Here is a 17,500-nt window from a genome sequence, read left to right as displayed (position 1 = left end):
CAATTACAAAATCACCAGATCTTGTTTTAATAACAGGAGCAATAACAGTAACTTTATCAAGGGCGTAGAATAATCAGGAGAATACAAAATACCTCGAAACCGGGAAGAAATATCCCAGGGTCTGTGTCTCTATAAAACCGGTTTACCCCGATTTCTGCAACCAGTTGCCTTGAGAGACAGTTATTATTACTTGTTAATTTATTATTGAAATGGTGACAATGGAACCCACTGGAAACTCGAAAAAACCCAGCCCCCAGATGGGATTTGAACCCACGTCCCTTCGTGATCTAGTCGGATGGTCTAACCACTGAGCTACTGGAGACTCTGTGGCGAGCAAGGTCGAAATGTGGGTCTTTGAGTTGAGCTGCATCGCACAGCTACAGAGTTATGAGCTATGCAGCCGTTATTTGACTCTGTAGGTGCGTGATGCAACCAGGTCTTTGCACCTTTTGATATGCTTCCAAGAGCAACAATCACGATAGCTATTAGCGTGACTTTCGAGGCTCCATGAATCCTTCTGATTTCAAATGCTAGTTCCTGGTACTTTTTAACCTTCTCCTCTTCAGTTCTGGTGATTTTCTGGTCCGCTGGCACAGCTATGTCAATAAGTGTCCATTTCTGTTTGTCTTTATGCACTAGAGTAATATCTGGCCGATTATGTTTCAGCACTTTGTCTTTGTAGATAGTCATGTCCCAGGTAATCTTCACTTCTCCATTTCCTGCGATTGGCAAGGGTTGCTGGTCATACCACTTGTCATGACACTCTATGCGATACTTCCTGTAAATCTCCCAGTGTACTCGCAGGGCCACCTTGTCGTGGCGCTTCCTATACTCTCAAGGTTCTTGCATCCACTGACAATGTGTCGTACTGTTTCAGTGGCATCTCCACACAATCTACACGGTGGTGTCTCTGAGGTCTTATCTATGCTTTACTTGATCGAGTTCTTAAAGCTTGTTCCTGAGCAGCAATAATCAAACCTTCTGTCTCCCTTCTTTAAGAATCCATTCCTGAGCATCTCCAAGACTCCTCTTCAGCTTCATCTGCTATTTGTTGGACAAACGCACCATGTAGGGCTTTCTCCTTCCAGTGTTTTACTTTGTCGTCTTTCCTCCTCCTCTCATGGTCTAGCAAACTCTCTTCTTCAACAATCACTTTCTCCTTCAACCCAGGGTGAAGCATCCACTCTGTGCTCTCTCTTAGGTAGCCATGAAGGGATTTGCTCTCCCTTCTTACACACTCCTCGATGCCGATCAGTCCTCTTCCCCCTTCCTTTCTCGGCAGGTACAGCTTTGCAACATTACTCCTGGTATGCAGACAGCCATTCATTGCCAAGATCTTCCTAGTTCTTCTATCCATGTTGGCTACCTCCTCCATTGTCCAGTCCACAATCCCCGCACTGTAGTGTACTACACACCTACAGCCAAGGTATTATCGATCAAATGTAATCCATTGAGTTTTGATCTACACAACGTCTTGACTCTTCTGATATATTCCGATGTTATCTTGCCTTTCATCTTGGTGATGCCAAGGTATTTGTAGCCTCCATCCTCTATTTCCCCGATATGCTGGTCGTCGGGTAGTTCTATTCCGATACTGCCAGCTTGTTTTCCCCTTATCATTTCCAGGACAGCACACTTGTCTAGCCCAAGCGACAATGTCTTGTGAGAAGATCCTTACTACTTGAACAAGTGAGCCTAGCTGATCTTTGCTAGCTCCGTACAGATGAATAGTAGGTGGTTAATGGGCTTCATGTCCTTTGCCAGTTTGTATCCAGCTCTCATTTTTCGTAGTACTAGGGTCAAGGGTAACATGATCACTATAAACAGTAGTGGTGACAAGGAGTCACCTTGAAAAATTCCTCTTCTAATGTCCACCTGCCCGAGAGCCATTCCTCCTGATGTCAATACTGTCTTCCAGTTCACCATGCTGTTGCTGATTATAGAGATCATATTATTGGCAGCCCCAATCATCTCCAGGCATTGCAGGATCCATGAATGCGGCACTATATCATATGCCTTCTTGTAGTCTATCCAAGTCATTGACAAGTTTGTCAACCTTCTCAGGCAGTTCTTCAGGTTTGCCTTGTCTACTCACAATTGATCGTTAGTTCCTCGGGATCACTTCCTGTACCCTTCTATTCATCTGTTAGCAGTCCATTCCTTTCCAAATGGTGGTATAACTTCTCTCCCATAACTACTGTCAAGAGCTTCCACATCATGGGTAGGCAGGCAAGAGGGCGGTAGTTGCTGGCCTGGGCACCCTTCGCTGTGTCCTTTTGTATCAAAACTGTTCTACCCCTGACCATCCACTCTGGTACATTCCCTTATATATACAGTCTTACAAGCATTCTTGCAATCTAGAGTGCAATCCTGTCAGTTTCTTAAACTAGAACTCCTAAACAAGATCAGGGCCGGCTGCCTTCCAGTTTGCCATCTTTCTCACTAGTATTCCATTTCTAATATCCTCCACAGTGATGCTGATATCTTCTTGCACCTCTGTTGTACTAAACTCCACCTCGACATTCTCTAGCCAAGATGCTCTCTCATTGTGACCGACTTTCTCCGACCAGATCTTGCTCCAAAAGGAGCTTGCTTCTGTGGGATCAAGTAACACCGTTTCTCCTCGTTCCTTTCCATGTAGTGTTTTGTAGAACAGCTTCTGATTGGTTCTAAACAGGGGGTTCTGTTTGAACTGTTGACATCTCTCGTCGTATCTTTTGATCTTAACTCCACCTGCCTTGATCATCTGTTTCAACATGCCTGAGACGTACAAAATGCCCCTTTCCTCAAGATATTTTCTGTTCAATCTTTCCCTTTCCCTTTGGTTCAGTCTCATTTTTCCTCTTCGGACTTCCACAATCTTGCTATGGTCTTTGCGCCAAGTTTCGATATTCCCCTTAATCCTTCTCTTCCACTCTTCCAAAATGGCTCTTCATTTCTTCTCCCTTTCCTCCCTTTTATCATTCCCAGTCTTTCTTAAGTAACATATGCAGCTGCATACATTAAAGAATGTTGTGCGTCTGAATCCTTTTCACGGCTTCATTGATTTGTCCAATTTCTGCTTTCCGCTTCGTTCTTTCGCATGACTTCAGTGATGGTAATCCTATTCTCTGTTCTAGTTGTATAATTTCTAGAATCTAGTCTCAAAGGGCTTCCAGTTCTAGGCTGATCTCTTCTTGTTTTTCAGCAGTGAAAACTCTGGGTTCTTCTTCACGTTAGTGTTCTTCTAGGGTATCAGATGTTGTTGCATGGTCTGGTGTATCTGTGGTAAGAAGCTCCGTAGTTTCAGTCTCCTGATGTTCATAGTCTGGTGTGTCTGTGGCATGGAGCTCTGTAGTTTCAATCTCCTGATGTTCATGTCTTACTCGTATGGCTATTTCCTCTTGCTTCACAGTCTCTAGCCACTTCCTGTTCTTAATCTGGCGTACTTGATCTCTGCTCGGTGACTTCTGTTAGTTGATTGTTGATGTTACGGGCTTTCCACAGGTCTAGCAATCTTTTTCTGTACCCTCGCCTCTCTGGCTCACTCCTGGTTCCCTCCTGGGAGCGTCCATATGCCCGTGGTAGGCGAAGGCACCAAACTGTTCTACAACAGTGCCCATATTATTTTTTTCCATGACTTTTACAATATCTGATCTCGGGAGTATCCCATGTTGGCTCGAAGGAGCATAGTTTAGCCTTTGTACGTGTTCTTGCAAACAATCAAGTCGTTAGTCGCGTCTGCGAACCATTCACAGTGGACGAATACAGAATGTTTTTGTCTGAAAACGTAATTTGAGACATTCGTATTCTTCCCTGGAATGTGATATAGCAAACAAATAACCCCGTAAAAGTATGTGCGCTGAGGAAACAACTTTTCTTTATTGATGGAGACCTACTACGCCATCTTAAAGAGTCAGAGTGACGAGCTCCGTGGATTATGGTTTCACGAGAGACTTTTTCTCGAAGCCTCGTATTCGCTGAGAGACAGGAACCCGGGAAACGAACATATTGACATTCCCGGACGTTTACAAATCACTCGCGTAATCGCGCGCAGTGGTCGTTCGTTATGTTTTTGCTGGCGTAGCACTAGCAGAAGTTCTTTGGTCGAAACGTCTTTGAAGTTTTATTAACATTGTTTGTAACCTTAACAAGAGTCAGTGTCAAGCACAAATTTTATATTCTGACCTGTATATTAGTAAGGACCGATAATTTCCGGAATAATTGGGCCTTGAGCCACTCCAGAACAATATGACTAGTTTCAGAATAGCCATTGTTTAAAAATGTTGCCACTAGCTCAGGATTCTCATAGCTTCTTGTCAGTTTATTTGTCACTAGTTCTGTCTCTCAAGTGAAGCTGTGATCTTCGCAGTTATGAACGCAATTTTTGCAATTGCGAAAAGAAGCCTGAAAATTCAGGACTTCAGCGGGGTTTCCGTGGCCTCGCGTTACCGGTGCGACGCTCTCACCAACTGAGCTATGAAGCCACTGATGTTGGGAGCTGGTCATTTGTGGGTTCTAATGTTCCCGTGAGGAATGAATCAACGATGAAGTGATATATGAAATGGATCATATGTGATCAGTCTGTTCAGTCTGTCTCTGTTATAGGACTGCATGCATGTGAACGTATTTAATCTAGTTTTGTACCTTGGTTTAAATTTGTAGTTTAGCCTGCAGTCTTCATTTCTATATAAAATAATTTCTGTCATTCTGACCACCGGTCGTATAAAACTCTGGCTTTGGCTTTATTGAGTTTGTTCTATATGAGTGATGGAATAATAAAGTCAAAGTTTAAAGTTAAGTGCCATTGTTTTTGAAGTCATTGATAAAACTTCCGAAATCGATATGCACACAAAGAGTCCTGGTGATTAATTACACTTTGTTTAGAGTATTCTACTTATTAGTAATAATGCACGGCCCCATGGGCCCATTTGCATTCGTCGATATCTGAAAAAAGTAATGACAACTTCTAGATATTATAAAAAAACGCATTTTTCCGACGTTGTGTTATACCAGCGAGTTACCTCTAGCTCATCCATATTACCTTTCTCGCAGAATTTTCCAGTAAAACCGGCACTGCAGGTGCACGTATAGTTTCCTTGCTCGTTGACACACCTTCCTCCATTCTCACAAGGAGATGATTTGCATTCGTCGATATCTGAGAATAAAAGGAAAGCTTTTCAGTATTAAAATAACGAATCAACTTAAGCGGGCCCTGTAACATACTAAGAGTACCTTTTGAGCTCAACCACATTACCTTTCTCACACAGAAATCCAGTAAAACCAGCATTGCAGGTGCACCTAAAGTTTCCTTGCGTGTTTAAACAAGTTGCCCCATTTTCACATGGGGATGATTTGCATTCGTCGAAATCTAAAAAGGGTAATAACAACTTCTAGATATTAAAACACTTTGTATTATACCAGTCGGATACTTTCAGCTAAGGCATATTACCTTTATCACAGAGTTTTCCAGTAAAACCAACATTGCAGGCGCAAGTAAAGTTTCCTTGCTCGTTGAAACATGTTGCCCCATTTTCACATGGAGATGATTTACATTCGTCGATATCTGAAAAAGGTAAGGACAACTTTTGGACGTTAAGAAAACCTATTACTTCGACATTGGTTTACACCAGCCGGATTCTTTAATTAATTTCCGCCACATTAATTCTCTCGCAGAGTTTTCCAGTAAAACCAGCGCTGCAGATTCACGTATAGTTTCCTTGCTCGTTCAAACATGTCCCCTCATTTTCACAAGGATATGATTTGCATTCGTTAATATCTAAAAAACATAGCTAAAACCTGTCCGTATTAATCCATTATTGCGTTATGTAATAGCAGCAGAATACAATTAGCTCAACAACATTACCTTTCTGACAAAGCTTTCCAGTAAAACCAGCATTGCAGGTGCACGTAAAGTTTCCTTGCTCGTTAAAACATGTTCCCCCATTTTCACATGGAGATGATTTGCATTCGTCGATATCTGAAAAAGGAAATGACAACTTCTAGATATTAAAAAAAAAAAAAACATTTCTCCGACGTTGTGTTATATTAGTGTGGTAATTTGAACTCAGCCACATTACCTTTCTCGCAGAGTTTTCCAGTGAAACCAGCATTGCAGGTACACGCATAGTTTCCTTGCTCGTTGACACACCTTCCCCCATTCTTACAAGGAGATGATTTGCACTCGTCAATATCTGAAAAAAAAACAACAAGAAAAGCTTTTCAGTATTAAAATAACGAAACACCTTAAGTAGGACCTGTAACATACTAGGAGTACCTTTTGAGCTCAGCCACATTACCTTTCTCACACAGAAATCCAGTAAAACCAGCATTGCAGGTGCACGTATAGTTTCCTTGCGTGTTTAAACATGTTGCCCCATTTTCACAAGGGGATGATTTGCATTCGTCGATATCTGGAAAAAGAAATGACAACTTCTATTTAAAAGAACGCATTTCTCCGAGGTTGTGTTATAGTAGGGTGGCAATTTTAACTCAGCCACATTACCTTTCTCGCAGAGTTTTCCGGTAAAACCAGCATTGCAAGTGCACGTATAATTGCCTTGCTGGTTGACACACCTACCCCCATTTTTGCAAGGAGAAGATTTGCATTCATCAATATCTGGAAAAAACAACAAGAAGTTTTGCATATTTAAGAAACACATTAATCCAACATTGCGTTAAAGCAGCAGAATACAATGAGCTCAGCCATATTACCTTTCTCACAGAGTTTTCCAGTAAAACCAGCATTGCAGGTGCACGCATAGTTTCCTTGCTCGTTGACACACCTTCCCCCATTCTTACAAGGAGATGATTTGCATTCGTCGATATCTGAAAAAAAAAGAACAAGAAAAGCTTTTCAGTATTAAAATAGCGAAACACCTTAAGCAGGACCTGTAACATACTAGGAGTACCTTTTGAGCTCAGCCACATTACCTTTCTCACACAGAAATCCAGTAAAACCAGCATTGCAGGTGCACGTATAGTTTCCTTGCGTGTTTAAACATGTTGCCCCATTTTCACATGGGGATGATTTGCATTCGTCGATATCTAAAAAAAGAAATGACAACTTCTATTTAAAAGAACGCATTTCTCCGAGGTTGTGTTATAGTACGGTGATAATTTTAATTCAGCCACATCACCTTTCGCGCAGAGTTTTCCAGTGAAACCAGCATTGCAAGTGCACGTATAGTTTCCTTGCTGGTTGACACACCTACCCCCATTTTTGCAAGGAGAAGATTTGCATTCATCAATATCTGGAAAAAACAACAACAAGTTTTGCATATTTAAGAAACACAGTAATCCAACATTGCGTTAAAGCAGCAGAAAACAATGAGCTCTGCCATATTACCTTTCTCACAGAGTTTTCCAGTAAAACCAGCATTGCAGGTGCACGCATACTTTCCTTCCTCGTTGACACACCTTCCCCCATTCTTACAAGGAGATGATTTGCATTCGTCGATATCTGAAAAAAAAACAACAAGAAAAGCTTTTCAGTATTAAAATAACGAAACACCTTAAGTAGGACCTGTAACATACTAGGAGTACCTTTTTGAGCTCAGCCACATTACCTTTCTCACACAGAAATCCAGTAAAACCAGCATTGCAGGTGCACGTATAGTTTCCTTGCGTGTTTAAACATGTTGCCCCATTTTCACATGGGGATGATTTGCATTCGTCGATATCTGGAAAAAGAAATGACAACTTCTATTTAAAAGAACGCATTTCTCCGAGGTTGTGTTATAGTAGGGTGGCAATTTTAACTCAGCCACATTACCTTTCTCACAGAGTTTTCCAGTAAAACCAGCATTGCAGGTGCACGCATAGTTTCCTTGCTCGTTGACACACCTTCCCCCATTCTTACAAGGAGATGATTTGCATTCGTCGATATCTGAAAAGGGTAATAACAACTTCTAGATATTAAAACACTTTGTATTATACTAGTCGGATACTTTCAGCTAAGCCATATTACCCTTTTCACAGAGTTTTCCAGTAAAACCAGCATTGCAGGCGCAAGTAAAGTTTCCTTGCTCGTTGAAACATGTTGCCCCATTTTCACATGGAGATGATTTACATTCGTCGATATCTGAAAAAGGTAAGGACAACTTTTGGACGTTAAGAAAACCTATTACTCCGACATTGGTTTACACCAGCCAGATTCTTTAAGTAATTTCCGCCACATTAATTCTCTCGCAGAGTTTTCCAGTAAAACCAGCGCTGCAGATTCACGTATAGTTTCCTTGCTCGTTCAAACATGTTCCCTCATTTTCACAAGGATATGATTTGCATTCGTTAATATCTAAAAAAAAATAGCGAAAACCTGTCCGTATTAATCCATTATTGCGTTATGTAATAGCAGCAGAATACAATTAGCTCGACAACATTACCTTTCTGACAAAGCTTTCCAGTAAAACCAGCATTGCAGGTGCACGTAAAGTTTCCTTGCTCGTTAAAACATGTTCCCCCATTTTCACATGGAGATGATTTGCATTCGTCGATATCTGAAAAAGGAAATGACAACTTCTAGATATTAAAAAAAAAAAAAAACATTTCTCCGACGTTGTGTTATATTAGTGTGGTAATTTGAACTCAGCCACATTACCTTTCTCGCAGAGTTTTCCAGTGAAACCAGCATTGCAGGTACACGCATAGTTTCCTTGCTCGTTGACACACCTTCCCCCATTCTTACAAGGAGATGATTTGCATTCGTCAATATCTAAAAAAAAAAGAACAAGAAAAGCTTTTCAGTATTAAAATAGCGAAACACCTTAAGCAGGACCTGTAACATACTAGGAGTACCTTTTGAGCTCAGCCACATTACCTTTCTCACACAGAAATCCAGTAAAACCAGCATTGCAGGTGCACGTATAGTTTCCTTGCGTGTTTAAACATGTTGCCCCATTTTCACATGGGGATGATTTGCATTCGTCGATATCTGAAAAAAGAAATGACAACTTCTATTTAAAAAAACGCATTTCTCCGAGGTTGTGTTATAGTACGGTGATAATTTTAACTCAGCCACATTACCTTTCGCGCAGAGTTTTCCAGTGAAGCCAGCATTGCAGGTGCACGTATAGTTTCCTTGCTGGTTGACACACCTACCCCCATTTTTGCAAGGAGAAGATTTGCATTCATCAATATCTGGAAAAAACAACAAGAAGTTTTGCATATTTAAGAAACACATTAATCCAACAATGCGTTAAAGCAGCAGAATACAGTGAGCTCAGCCACATTACCTTTCTCACAGAGTTTTCCATTAAAACCAGCATTGCAGGTACAAGTAAAGTTTCCTTGCTCGTTAAAACATGTTGCCCCATTTTCACATGGAGATGATTTACATTCGTCGATATCTGAAAAAGGTGAGGACAAATTTTGGACGTTAAGAAAACCCATTACTCCGACATTGTTTTACACCAGCGGGTTTCTTTACTTTTTCTTTAAGTAATGGTCCGGCTAAGAAGCAGGCAGCCCAGCGGCAAAAGTACTTAGAAGCTGCTGCTCCAATCGAGGCATCTGATTGGCTAATATCGGAAAATGTCGAAAAAAGATGAGAAAAAAATGAAAAAAAAGCCTTTTTTGGATTTCTTCTTCCCCATGCCCTTGATCTCTGTCTCTCGGCCAAATTTGGGCATTGTTCTATGCGCCATTCGCCAATCGGCAAATGGCGCATAGAATCTTGACGATATTTACAAACATAGTTTTTGAAGGCATAATGATTTGTTCTACGAAACAGAATCTAATTTTTTTAGACGGCAAGTCGATTACATTTTTCATTGAAATTCAAATTTCGCGCTTTTAGCTGCTTACACCAATGGGAACAGCCGAACTTAATTTGATTAAAAATGTTGGCACATTTTATCTAAACGACGCTATTGCCGCGGGCTATTGTTTTTCTGCCTGCTTCTTAGCCGGACCATTACTTAATCCAACATTGCGTTTAAGCAACAAAATACAATTAGCTCCGCAATTACCTTTCTCACAGAGTTTTCCAGTAAAACCAGCATTGCAGCTGCACGTATAGTTTCCTTGCTCGTTGACACACCTTCCTCCATTTTTACAAGGAGATGATTGGCATTCGTCGATATCTGGAAGACGCAACCATAGCTTCTTAATATTAAAGTAACGGATCAACTGGAGGGGAGCTTCGAATCTAAGAAAGGTGCATTTTGTAGTTTCGTCAAATAACCTTTCTCACAGAGAGAAAAGATAACGACAACTTTTCCGTATTGGAGAAACACATTATCCAACATTGCGTTTTTGCAGCAAAATTCAATGAGCTCAGGCACATTACCTTTCTCGCAGAGTTTTCCAGTGAAACCAGCATTGCAGATGCACGTATAGTTTCCTTGCTCGTTCACACATCTTCCCCAGTTTTTGCAAGGAGATGATTTGCATTCGTCGATATCTAGAAATAATAAAAAAACGCAGCAACTCTAGCGTACCTGATTGCGCTAATGAGGGTGTGAGGTGGACAGGAAAATACTGTCGAACGCGTGGAGAAATATACCTCACACCATTATATACAAAAAAATATACGGCTTTTGGTAAACGAACTTCTCATCTTACTAACCGTCTTGCGGAGTTGTTTAGAAGAACGAAACTGTTTTTAATTGATGACTGAGTAATAAAATCTTTTGCGCTCATTAGACAACCCGTGCAATACGAAACTGAATTCTTGTAAATTCCTTTGATGTTATAGGCAACTTATATTACCGATTGAATCCTAGCACTGCCAAATATGCCCAAATGTTCTTTAAGTATTTTATTTAAGCTAGCTATCTTTATCCAACTTTATTATGGTCTTATTCATCTATTTTTTAACCGTGGCATAATTTCTTAGTGAGGCACTTACCAAACTATTTGCCATCCTCTTACATAAATTAAATGGGTTGTTCTCCTAATTACGATCTCACATTTCTGAATTTGATGACTAATCGAGTCCGTTCTTTAAGTTCCTCACGGTCCTAAGAAACTACTTGACCTTGTCACATTTAATAAATAGAGGTTACTTCCATGCTGTAATGTGCACTGAGGTTTTTTCTTGGTAGTATTTGATAGATAAATTTATTTCGCACAAATGGAGTGGGGCGACGAAAGCAATAAACAATGCTTTAAAATTGCCCAACTAAAAATATTTATTTAATAAAATTTACAACACTAACTGTGAAGATTGTTTTTAGTTCGTCGCTTGTCAAAGCTACCGGGGCTTTGGGGTGATTTCCGTATTCAGTGCGGACGGAGATGATAAATTGGTGATGTATTCAGTATTCAATCAGCTCAACCGCTGGAATAACTTTCATTTTCCTGTCTTCGACCTTAGTTCTAAAAAGTCGTTCAAGCAATCGTACATCTCGTTCAGTTTTTTGAGCGGCATTTCTGTTTTCTTGTTCTAAAATAAATTCCTCAACTGAGCAAACAGAAGCAAACATTCCCTCGGCCATTTTTCAAAGCATGCGGTTTTTGTGCAACGGCTGTCAATTAGTGAAATTTCGTCGTTCGCGTTGCTGATTGGACGAACGATATTTCTTCACAGTGAAATGTTGTCGTTCGTGTTTCTGATTGGCTACATTTAGAATCAGTACGGATTTTATTCACTATGATTTTCGTCGATAAATCTCAGTACCTATGAAATAAACAGCTATTACTCAATTTCTTTAATTAATTCAGTTTTTCTTAACTTCAAGTAGCCAATCAATCCTGGCCAAAAATAATGGAACAGTTTCCTACATTTATCTCAAACTCTTTCTCTCCCCCACCCCCCTCCCCTCCCCCTCGCAATGTTGTTGCGCTGCGGCGTTTGTGTACAGTCCGAAGGATCCCAGTTGATATCAATATTGCGAGAGGGAGGAGAAATTTCTGCAAACGACACTGACAGATTGAAGAAGGTTATGGAGACTACTTATAGATGTGTAGAATAAAAATGTACACTGTCTGAGCCATTTTTGATCCGTCCCACAACGTTTTGGCCAGGATTGAATGATACATCACTGTAACATATGGTTGTCATTGAAAAAGTAAATTAGCTATCTAGAGCAACAGCGATCTATGGAAACTGTTTCAAATCGATTTCAGGGACCCAAGATTTGAAATTGTATCAATGAATCCGCCTTGGGCTATTTGAAAAGGAATTTATGAAAGTGTTAGAGGAGTAAAATAAATGCTTCACGCTGAATCTTTTTTGAGAAATGTCACTGGTTGTACTACCATATTGTAACAGCTGTGATAAAGTCGCGGAATACAGAAGAGTCGAAAGTCTTAGAGTTAATCCCCGTTTCCCCGAGGGGTTTCTTCTACCAAAAGCATGGCTAATAATACTATTTCTATATTATCTCTTTTCTCTTCTGCTCCATGCATAGTATAACTGTTTTCATTTCGTGTTGATGTGTGTTACTCCAAATTTATCATGCACGCCTCCGATCCGCAATTATTTACTGTGTACTGTTTTTATTTCTTTGCATGATCTGATCCGCTTACCTTCCAGGTCAGGAGTCCATGACTAAGAAGAAACAACAGCCCTATATTCCGGTCACGGCGTTTTCACAGACAAATTTATTTTTTTATTGAATTCCCCTGGAGCTAGACGCTTTGTGAGCGTAAAGTGGGTTGCCTATGGTACATGGGACATAAAAACGGAGGGCACTGAGTTGGGTGGTATTGAAGGCGCGGAAACTGGATCTTCCCAGGAGTAGTGCTGGCTGGGCCAATCCTAGGAATCCAATTGGCCGGAGCGGAAAGTACCATAATACTCTTTGTTTGTCCACCCAAATTTTTCTTAAGCATTGTTTCCTGTTTCTCTTGGGACTTACAATAAAAACAAAAAAAAAACAAAAAAAAAAAAACAATGCTTATTCAAAATTTGGGTGGACAAACAAACAGTATTATGGTATTTTCCACTTCACCCAATAGGAACTCCTGTTAGCTCTTACAATGGAAAAAGCAGGCCAGGGGATCGAGCTCGAATAGGCATATTTCCCATCATTCTCAGAGCTGCTCAGTCCGGAGACCAAACCCTATTTCATTTTGTTTCCTTTCCTCAGAAACAAAAAGTATCTATTGCGACTTCAGGGTAAACTATTTTCACAGTGTAGTGTAGTGGCCAAATCTGGAACAAAATCCCCGAGTTGTTAAAATCAAAACCAAAGCAAATTATTCAAAAAACACGTTCAGACTAAATTGTTGCAGTTTTTTATAATCTTGCTGATAAATTATTCCTTATATCTTTCAAGCAGATATGTATGTGTTTTTCCTGTATTTAATATTTATTATTTATTATTTTATGTTATATATATCTTAACTATGCACCGCCTAGATTACCTATGCTATTTGCGGTGTGCAGTTATATTATATTTATCTTTATATGTATATATGTGAATAAACTTGGAAGTTTCAGTGAAACTTGGAACTTGGAAAGGCACTATATAGCATATGGATGTGTTTGTGGGCGACGAGGTAATGTCAATAGGGAGCTTAAGCAATGACAACGGTGAAGGCAACAAGAACGTCATAAATTTGCTTATTTAGTGGGCAAAAACAATAGCTTTGCACGCCCTGCACGTGCGGTTTTCACTTTTTTGCCGTTTCCAGCAAAACAACAACGTGAGATAGCCAAATTTGAGGTTTTATTAAGGACGTTAGCACTTGAGGATAAATTTTCGTTTCTTCCGTGTATTAAGTGTCGTTCCGACCAGCGTCATTTTTGAGGAACTACCACTCCCTTGTCATATTAAAAAGGTTGAAATAGTAGCGATTAAAACTACGCGAATTTATATTTGAGATGACTTTCTCGTTGCCGTCGTCGCTCTCGTTGTCGTTGCTTAAGCTCCCTGTTCGTAAGCCAAGTCATCCCACGGTGTCATAGCACAAAGGCTGATATTTCAACACGCACAGTTTATTTGAGAACTTCCTGGAACTTGTTTGTTTTTTGTATTTATTTGTTTGAGCAGGTTGAAGTTTTGGCAGCTATTCAGCTGATGTGGACCTGCTATACCCACCCACCCTATAACACCGGGTACTTCAACCCCTCTTCTTCTCGAATAGTGTGTGGGTTCTTTAACGTCCCACAGGGAACTAATGAAAATGGAAGTTATTTGTGAGACGGGAGTCGAACTCACGACTTCCCGCATGGCAGCTCGGTGCTCAACCAACTGAGCCACCGGTGCGCGGTTCAAATTCTTAGATTTGAAATAGGAAATAGAAGTTCATGAATGTGTATTCCTTAAGCAGTGTGGCTGAGTTTTCTTGTGTATTGTTCCGTCTTCATTCGTTCCTTATGTATGTAGTTTGAACTACAATCTTGGACAAAATTAGTTGAGACATTCCTCAAGTTTAGTCCGTTAGACAATATCCACAATAAAATCCCTAAAAGACCCCCTCCCCCTTCCCACCCAAAGCAAAGTTGTTCATGAGAAGGGCAAATAACCGGGGTATCAAACAACATTCTTTTGAGAGGGGGGGGAAGGGGGGTTCGTAAATGGCAGATTTATGTCATTGAAAAAAATGTGCTTTCATATGTAGGGATAGGAAGTGTATCCAGGATTGTAGCTTAAACATACAATGAACAGAAAACTACCAAAAAAACATTCTAAACTGTAATCTGAGACTAATTACGCAATAAAGGAAAATCGAATAAAGAACAAATAAGAGGAACTTTGACCAAACGATGAAATCAAAATGTTATTCTACACAAAAATGGAACTTCTGTTTAATCTCCGAAATGTCAATGATTAATTAAATTAATTAAATCTTGCCTTCCAGGTGATAAATTGAGTGAGTCATGCTGTGAGGACTAGATATAAATAAGTTACTATTAAAGGAAAACAACTAATTATTTGAGTACAATATGCAAGAAACGTGAGATCTAAGTAACTACAAAATAACAAATTTATGTCACGAAAGCGTGTGAAAAACATATAGCAGTGATAACCGAAGTAACAATCCCAAATGTGCGAAACTATCGAGGGCAGTTTCCACTGAACAACTGTTGTTTCTCTTCTTCTGAGAAAAACGTACATTCGCATACCACGTGCTAAATCTCTTACTCTTCTCTCAATCTAATCGAATTTTGACCCGAAAGCCTTGCTTCCGAGGAGCTTTTGAAACGGACACTGCTGAAACGGGGTTTTATCTTCGAGATGCAAAAGCAAATTCATGAACACGTTACCTTGAAGTATGACAAGATAGAAAAGTGACAAACGCAAAAGCGATGGAAATGGATCACAAATAAAACATTTTCGCTACCTGAATGATTTTGGGCCAGACTGAAGCGACAGACTGTTGAAAAGTTATCGCTTTCCATGCTAATTCTTAGTTTAAACATAGTGAATAGTAATTCGAAACATGACAAATGAGTAAGCCTAATCAAAATATAATATTATTTCTCCCGCCCTTGCTATTCCGGAAACGAAATAGAAATATATAGCTTCTTGTTGAAAAAGCTTCTTGTTTGTGAATAATTGTTGCACACATTAAATTTTATCAAGAACGCAAAAACTCACGTTGTGCAGTAGAAAGAAATATTGTTGGCTTCCCAAATATACTTCATGTTACACTAGAATGACTAAGCAAATATTTTCTGACGTGCGAAACTATGGCAACCTATTAATCATTTGCAAGAAAGAACACCTAAAATCTTAATGAAAACAACTCAATCGCATTTAAAAAATTAACCCTCGTATGCAAATTAGTCCGAATTATTTCGAACACCATCAATCCACAAAGATCGAAAAATCTCACAAAAACCTTTAACAGCCAAAACTTTCATTGAAACAAACAACATATTTGCTATTGGAAGGAAAGAAAAAATTTCCCATTTTATTGCGCGCGTACAAAGTAGCCGTGACACTCCGTGAAACCGATACGTCGCAACCATTTCCTTGAATAATGAAGCAAAAAAGGAAAAGCAAGCTTTGTTTCAAATAATTCTTAACTAACAACTATTACCAGTGGTCAAATTTTCAATTGTTTTTTTTTTCCTGAAGTGCAGAGTTGAGTACAAATAAACAACAGATCACAGATCCACTCAAGGTGTTCGATTCCTTAATTAAGACTATGAGTTTGCTAAAACCATGATATCCATTCATGAAAGTTACCAAAGTATTTTCCATTTGGTTTTCGTGATGCGCAGTTAGTAAAATGTTAGAATTACAGCTTACAGATTATTATCCAACGGCGAAAGATACAATTGTTGTCGAAGTCCATTACTCGTCGCTCTCAAGATTCCAGAAATGTATTTTTCACCGCCTCTCTTGTTTATCCAATTGACGTTCCATTCTTGAGCTCCATAAGGGTATATTTTGTTTAAAGATCAACCAAAACGCCATTCACGTTACAATGACTTCGACGCCATTGCAGGTTAACTAAATATTCTGCCGTGTCCACCAGATAAATCTACGCATTTCTACTTACCCCTCAAAACCTACCAAAGATACGCGCAGGAGACTCTACGAACAAAGACAACTCGCAGGGGAGTGCACCTGACAGGTTTCCATTTTTCGATACGGGAAAAGACGGAGAAATTCTATTCACATTCTGACTTGGTTGACCAGTGATAAGACTCCCGCTGGAACCAGATTACCAATCACAAGAAATGAACTTGAAATCATAGCGTCACCGAAATGGAACTACCTTACTTTACAGTTCTGTTTATTTTTTTTAAGGAAAAGGAAGTTTAAAAATAGATCGGTCTGTAGAAAATGCCGTGACATAGACTTAGAATGAGAGTTGTTCGTTCCTAGTCTTGGGCTCCAGTCCAGGTTAATTAATTCAGGGCATCAGTACCCTTGCACCAAACTTGTTGATAAAAAGTGTGTTCATTCACACTTGTATCGAAGGTACGATAAAGTATTATTGTTGTTGTAAAGCTCTATAAGCTAGGGCTTGTTTGATTAATAAAAACGTTTCCTGTGGAGGTTAACAAATATTACTGAGATCCCAGGAGATAGGAGTTATCAGAGTCGGCATGAAAACATGAAGTGGCCACAATTTTACAGCATATTGGTGCATCAAAAATGGTGATCCCAAATTACTATCATACTAAGATGAGGTTCAAACAATTTACTGAAAAGTGATAAACATGAACAAGGATCGAACTGAAAGAGTAGCCTCCCTTTAACAAGGGTAGCAGAATATTTGGAAAATCTAAAGATTATTTGTGATCACAGAAAGATAAAGCGCTGTGCAACCAACGAGGATGGGGGTAAATGTTTTCTTTCGTTGTCATATAAGTGGTGATAGTATCGGTTTTACCTCGAAAAACTTTCATTGCTTTTAAAATGGTTCCGCATTCAGTTAATTCTTTGAGACTGCTTTGAATTCAATCACGCAAAACCGAACCTACCTTCTTCACAAAGCTTTCCTGTAAAACCAACAAAGCAGGTACACGTGAAATTTCCCGCGTCTTTCTCACATATTCCTCCATTATTACAAGGAGCTGACTTGCATTCGTCAACGTCTAACAAAGAAATACTAAAGAAACGCATCGGTCTAACACTATTTAGTACCAGTAGAATATTTTGTGATCAGGTAA

At 39.6% G+C, this 17,500-nt stretch overlaps 1 protein-coding gene across 1 annotated transcript in view; it reads right to left on the bottom strand.

Annotated features, from left to right (window-relative positions):
* The window catches only part of LOC137968415 (fibropellin-1-like), a 71,775-nt gene that overhangs the window by 47,921 nt on the left and 6,354 nt on the right, over positions 1 to 17,500 (bottom strand). The window contains exons 8-27 of the mRNA XM_068814995.1: positions 10,268 to 10,381; positions 9,948 to 10,061; positions 9,213 to 9,326; positions 9,004 to 9,117; positions 8,798 to 8,911; positions 8,579 to 8,692; positions 8,364 to 8,477; positions 7,949 to 8,062; positions 7,754 to 7,867; positions 7,548 to 7,661; positions 7,328 to 7,441; positions 7,119 to 7,232; positions 6,913 to 7,026; positions 6,694 to 6,807; positions 6,485 to 6,598; positions 6,279 to 6,392; positions 6,060 to 6,173; positions 5,846 to 5,959; positions 5,432 to 5,545; positions 5,024 to 5,137 (exon numbers count right to left, since the gene is read on the bottom strand). Of these exons, the coding sequence (XP_068671096.1) occupies positions 5,024 to 5,137; positions 5,432 to 5,545; positions 5,846 to 5,959; positions 6,060 to 6,173; positions 6,279 to 6,392; positions 6,485 to 6,598; positions 6,694 to 6,807; positions 6,913 to 7,026; positions 7,119 to 7,232; positions 7,328 to 7,441; positions 7,548 to 7,661; positions 7,754 to 7,867; positions 7,949 to 8,062; positions 8,364 to 8,477; positions 8,579 to 8,692; positions 8,798 to 8,911; positions 9,004 to 9,117; positions 9,213 to 9,326; positions 9,948 to 10,061; positions 10,268 to 10,381 (2,280 nt within the window). The remainder of the gene's footprint in view (positions 1 to 5,023; positions 5,138 to 5,431; positions 5,546 to 5,845; positions 5,960 to 6,059; positions 6,174 to 6,278; positions 6,393 to 6,484; positions 6,599 to 6,693; positions 6,808 to 6,912; positions 7,027 to 7,118; positions 7,233 to 7,327; positions 7,442 to 7,547; positions 7,662 to 7,753; positions 7,868 to 7,948; positions 8,063 to 8,363; positions 8,478 to 8,578; positions 8,693 to 8,797; positions 8,912 to 9,003; positions 9,118 to 9,212; positions 9,327 to 9,947; positions 10,062 to 10,267; positions 10,382 to 17,500) is intronic.

Source organism: Montipora foliosa, chromosome 8, assembly GCF_036669935.1.
Source record: "Montipora foliosa isolate CH-2021 chromosome 8, ASM3666993v2, whole genome shotgun sequence".
NCBI lineage: Eukaryota > Metazoa > Cnidaria > Anthozoa > Scleractinia > Acroporidae > Montipora > Montipora foliosa.
The sequence above is the reverse complement of the archived record's forward strand: the minus strand, read 5'-3'. Positions and strand labels throughout refer to the sequence as shown.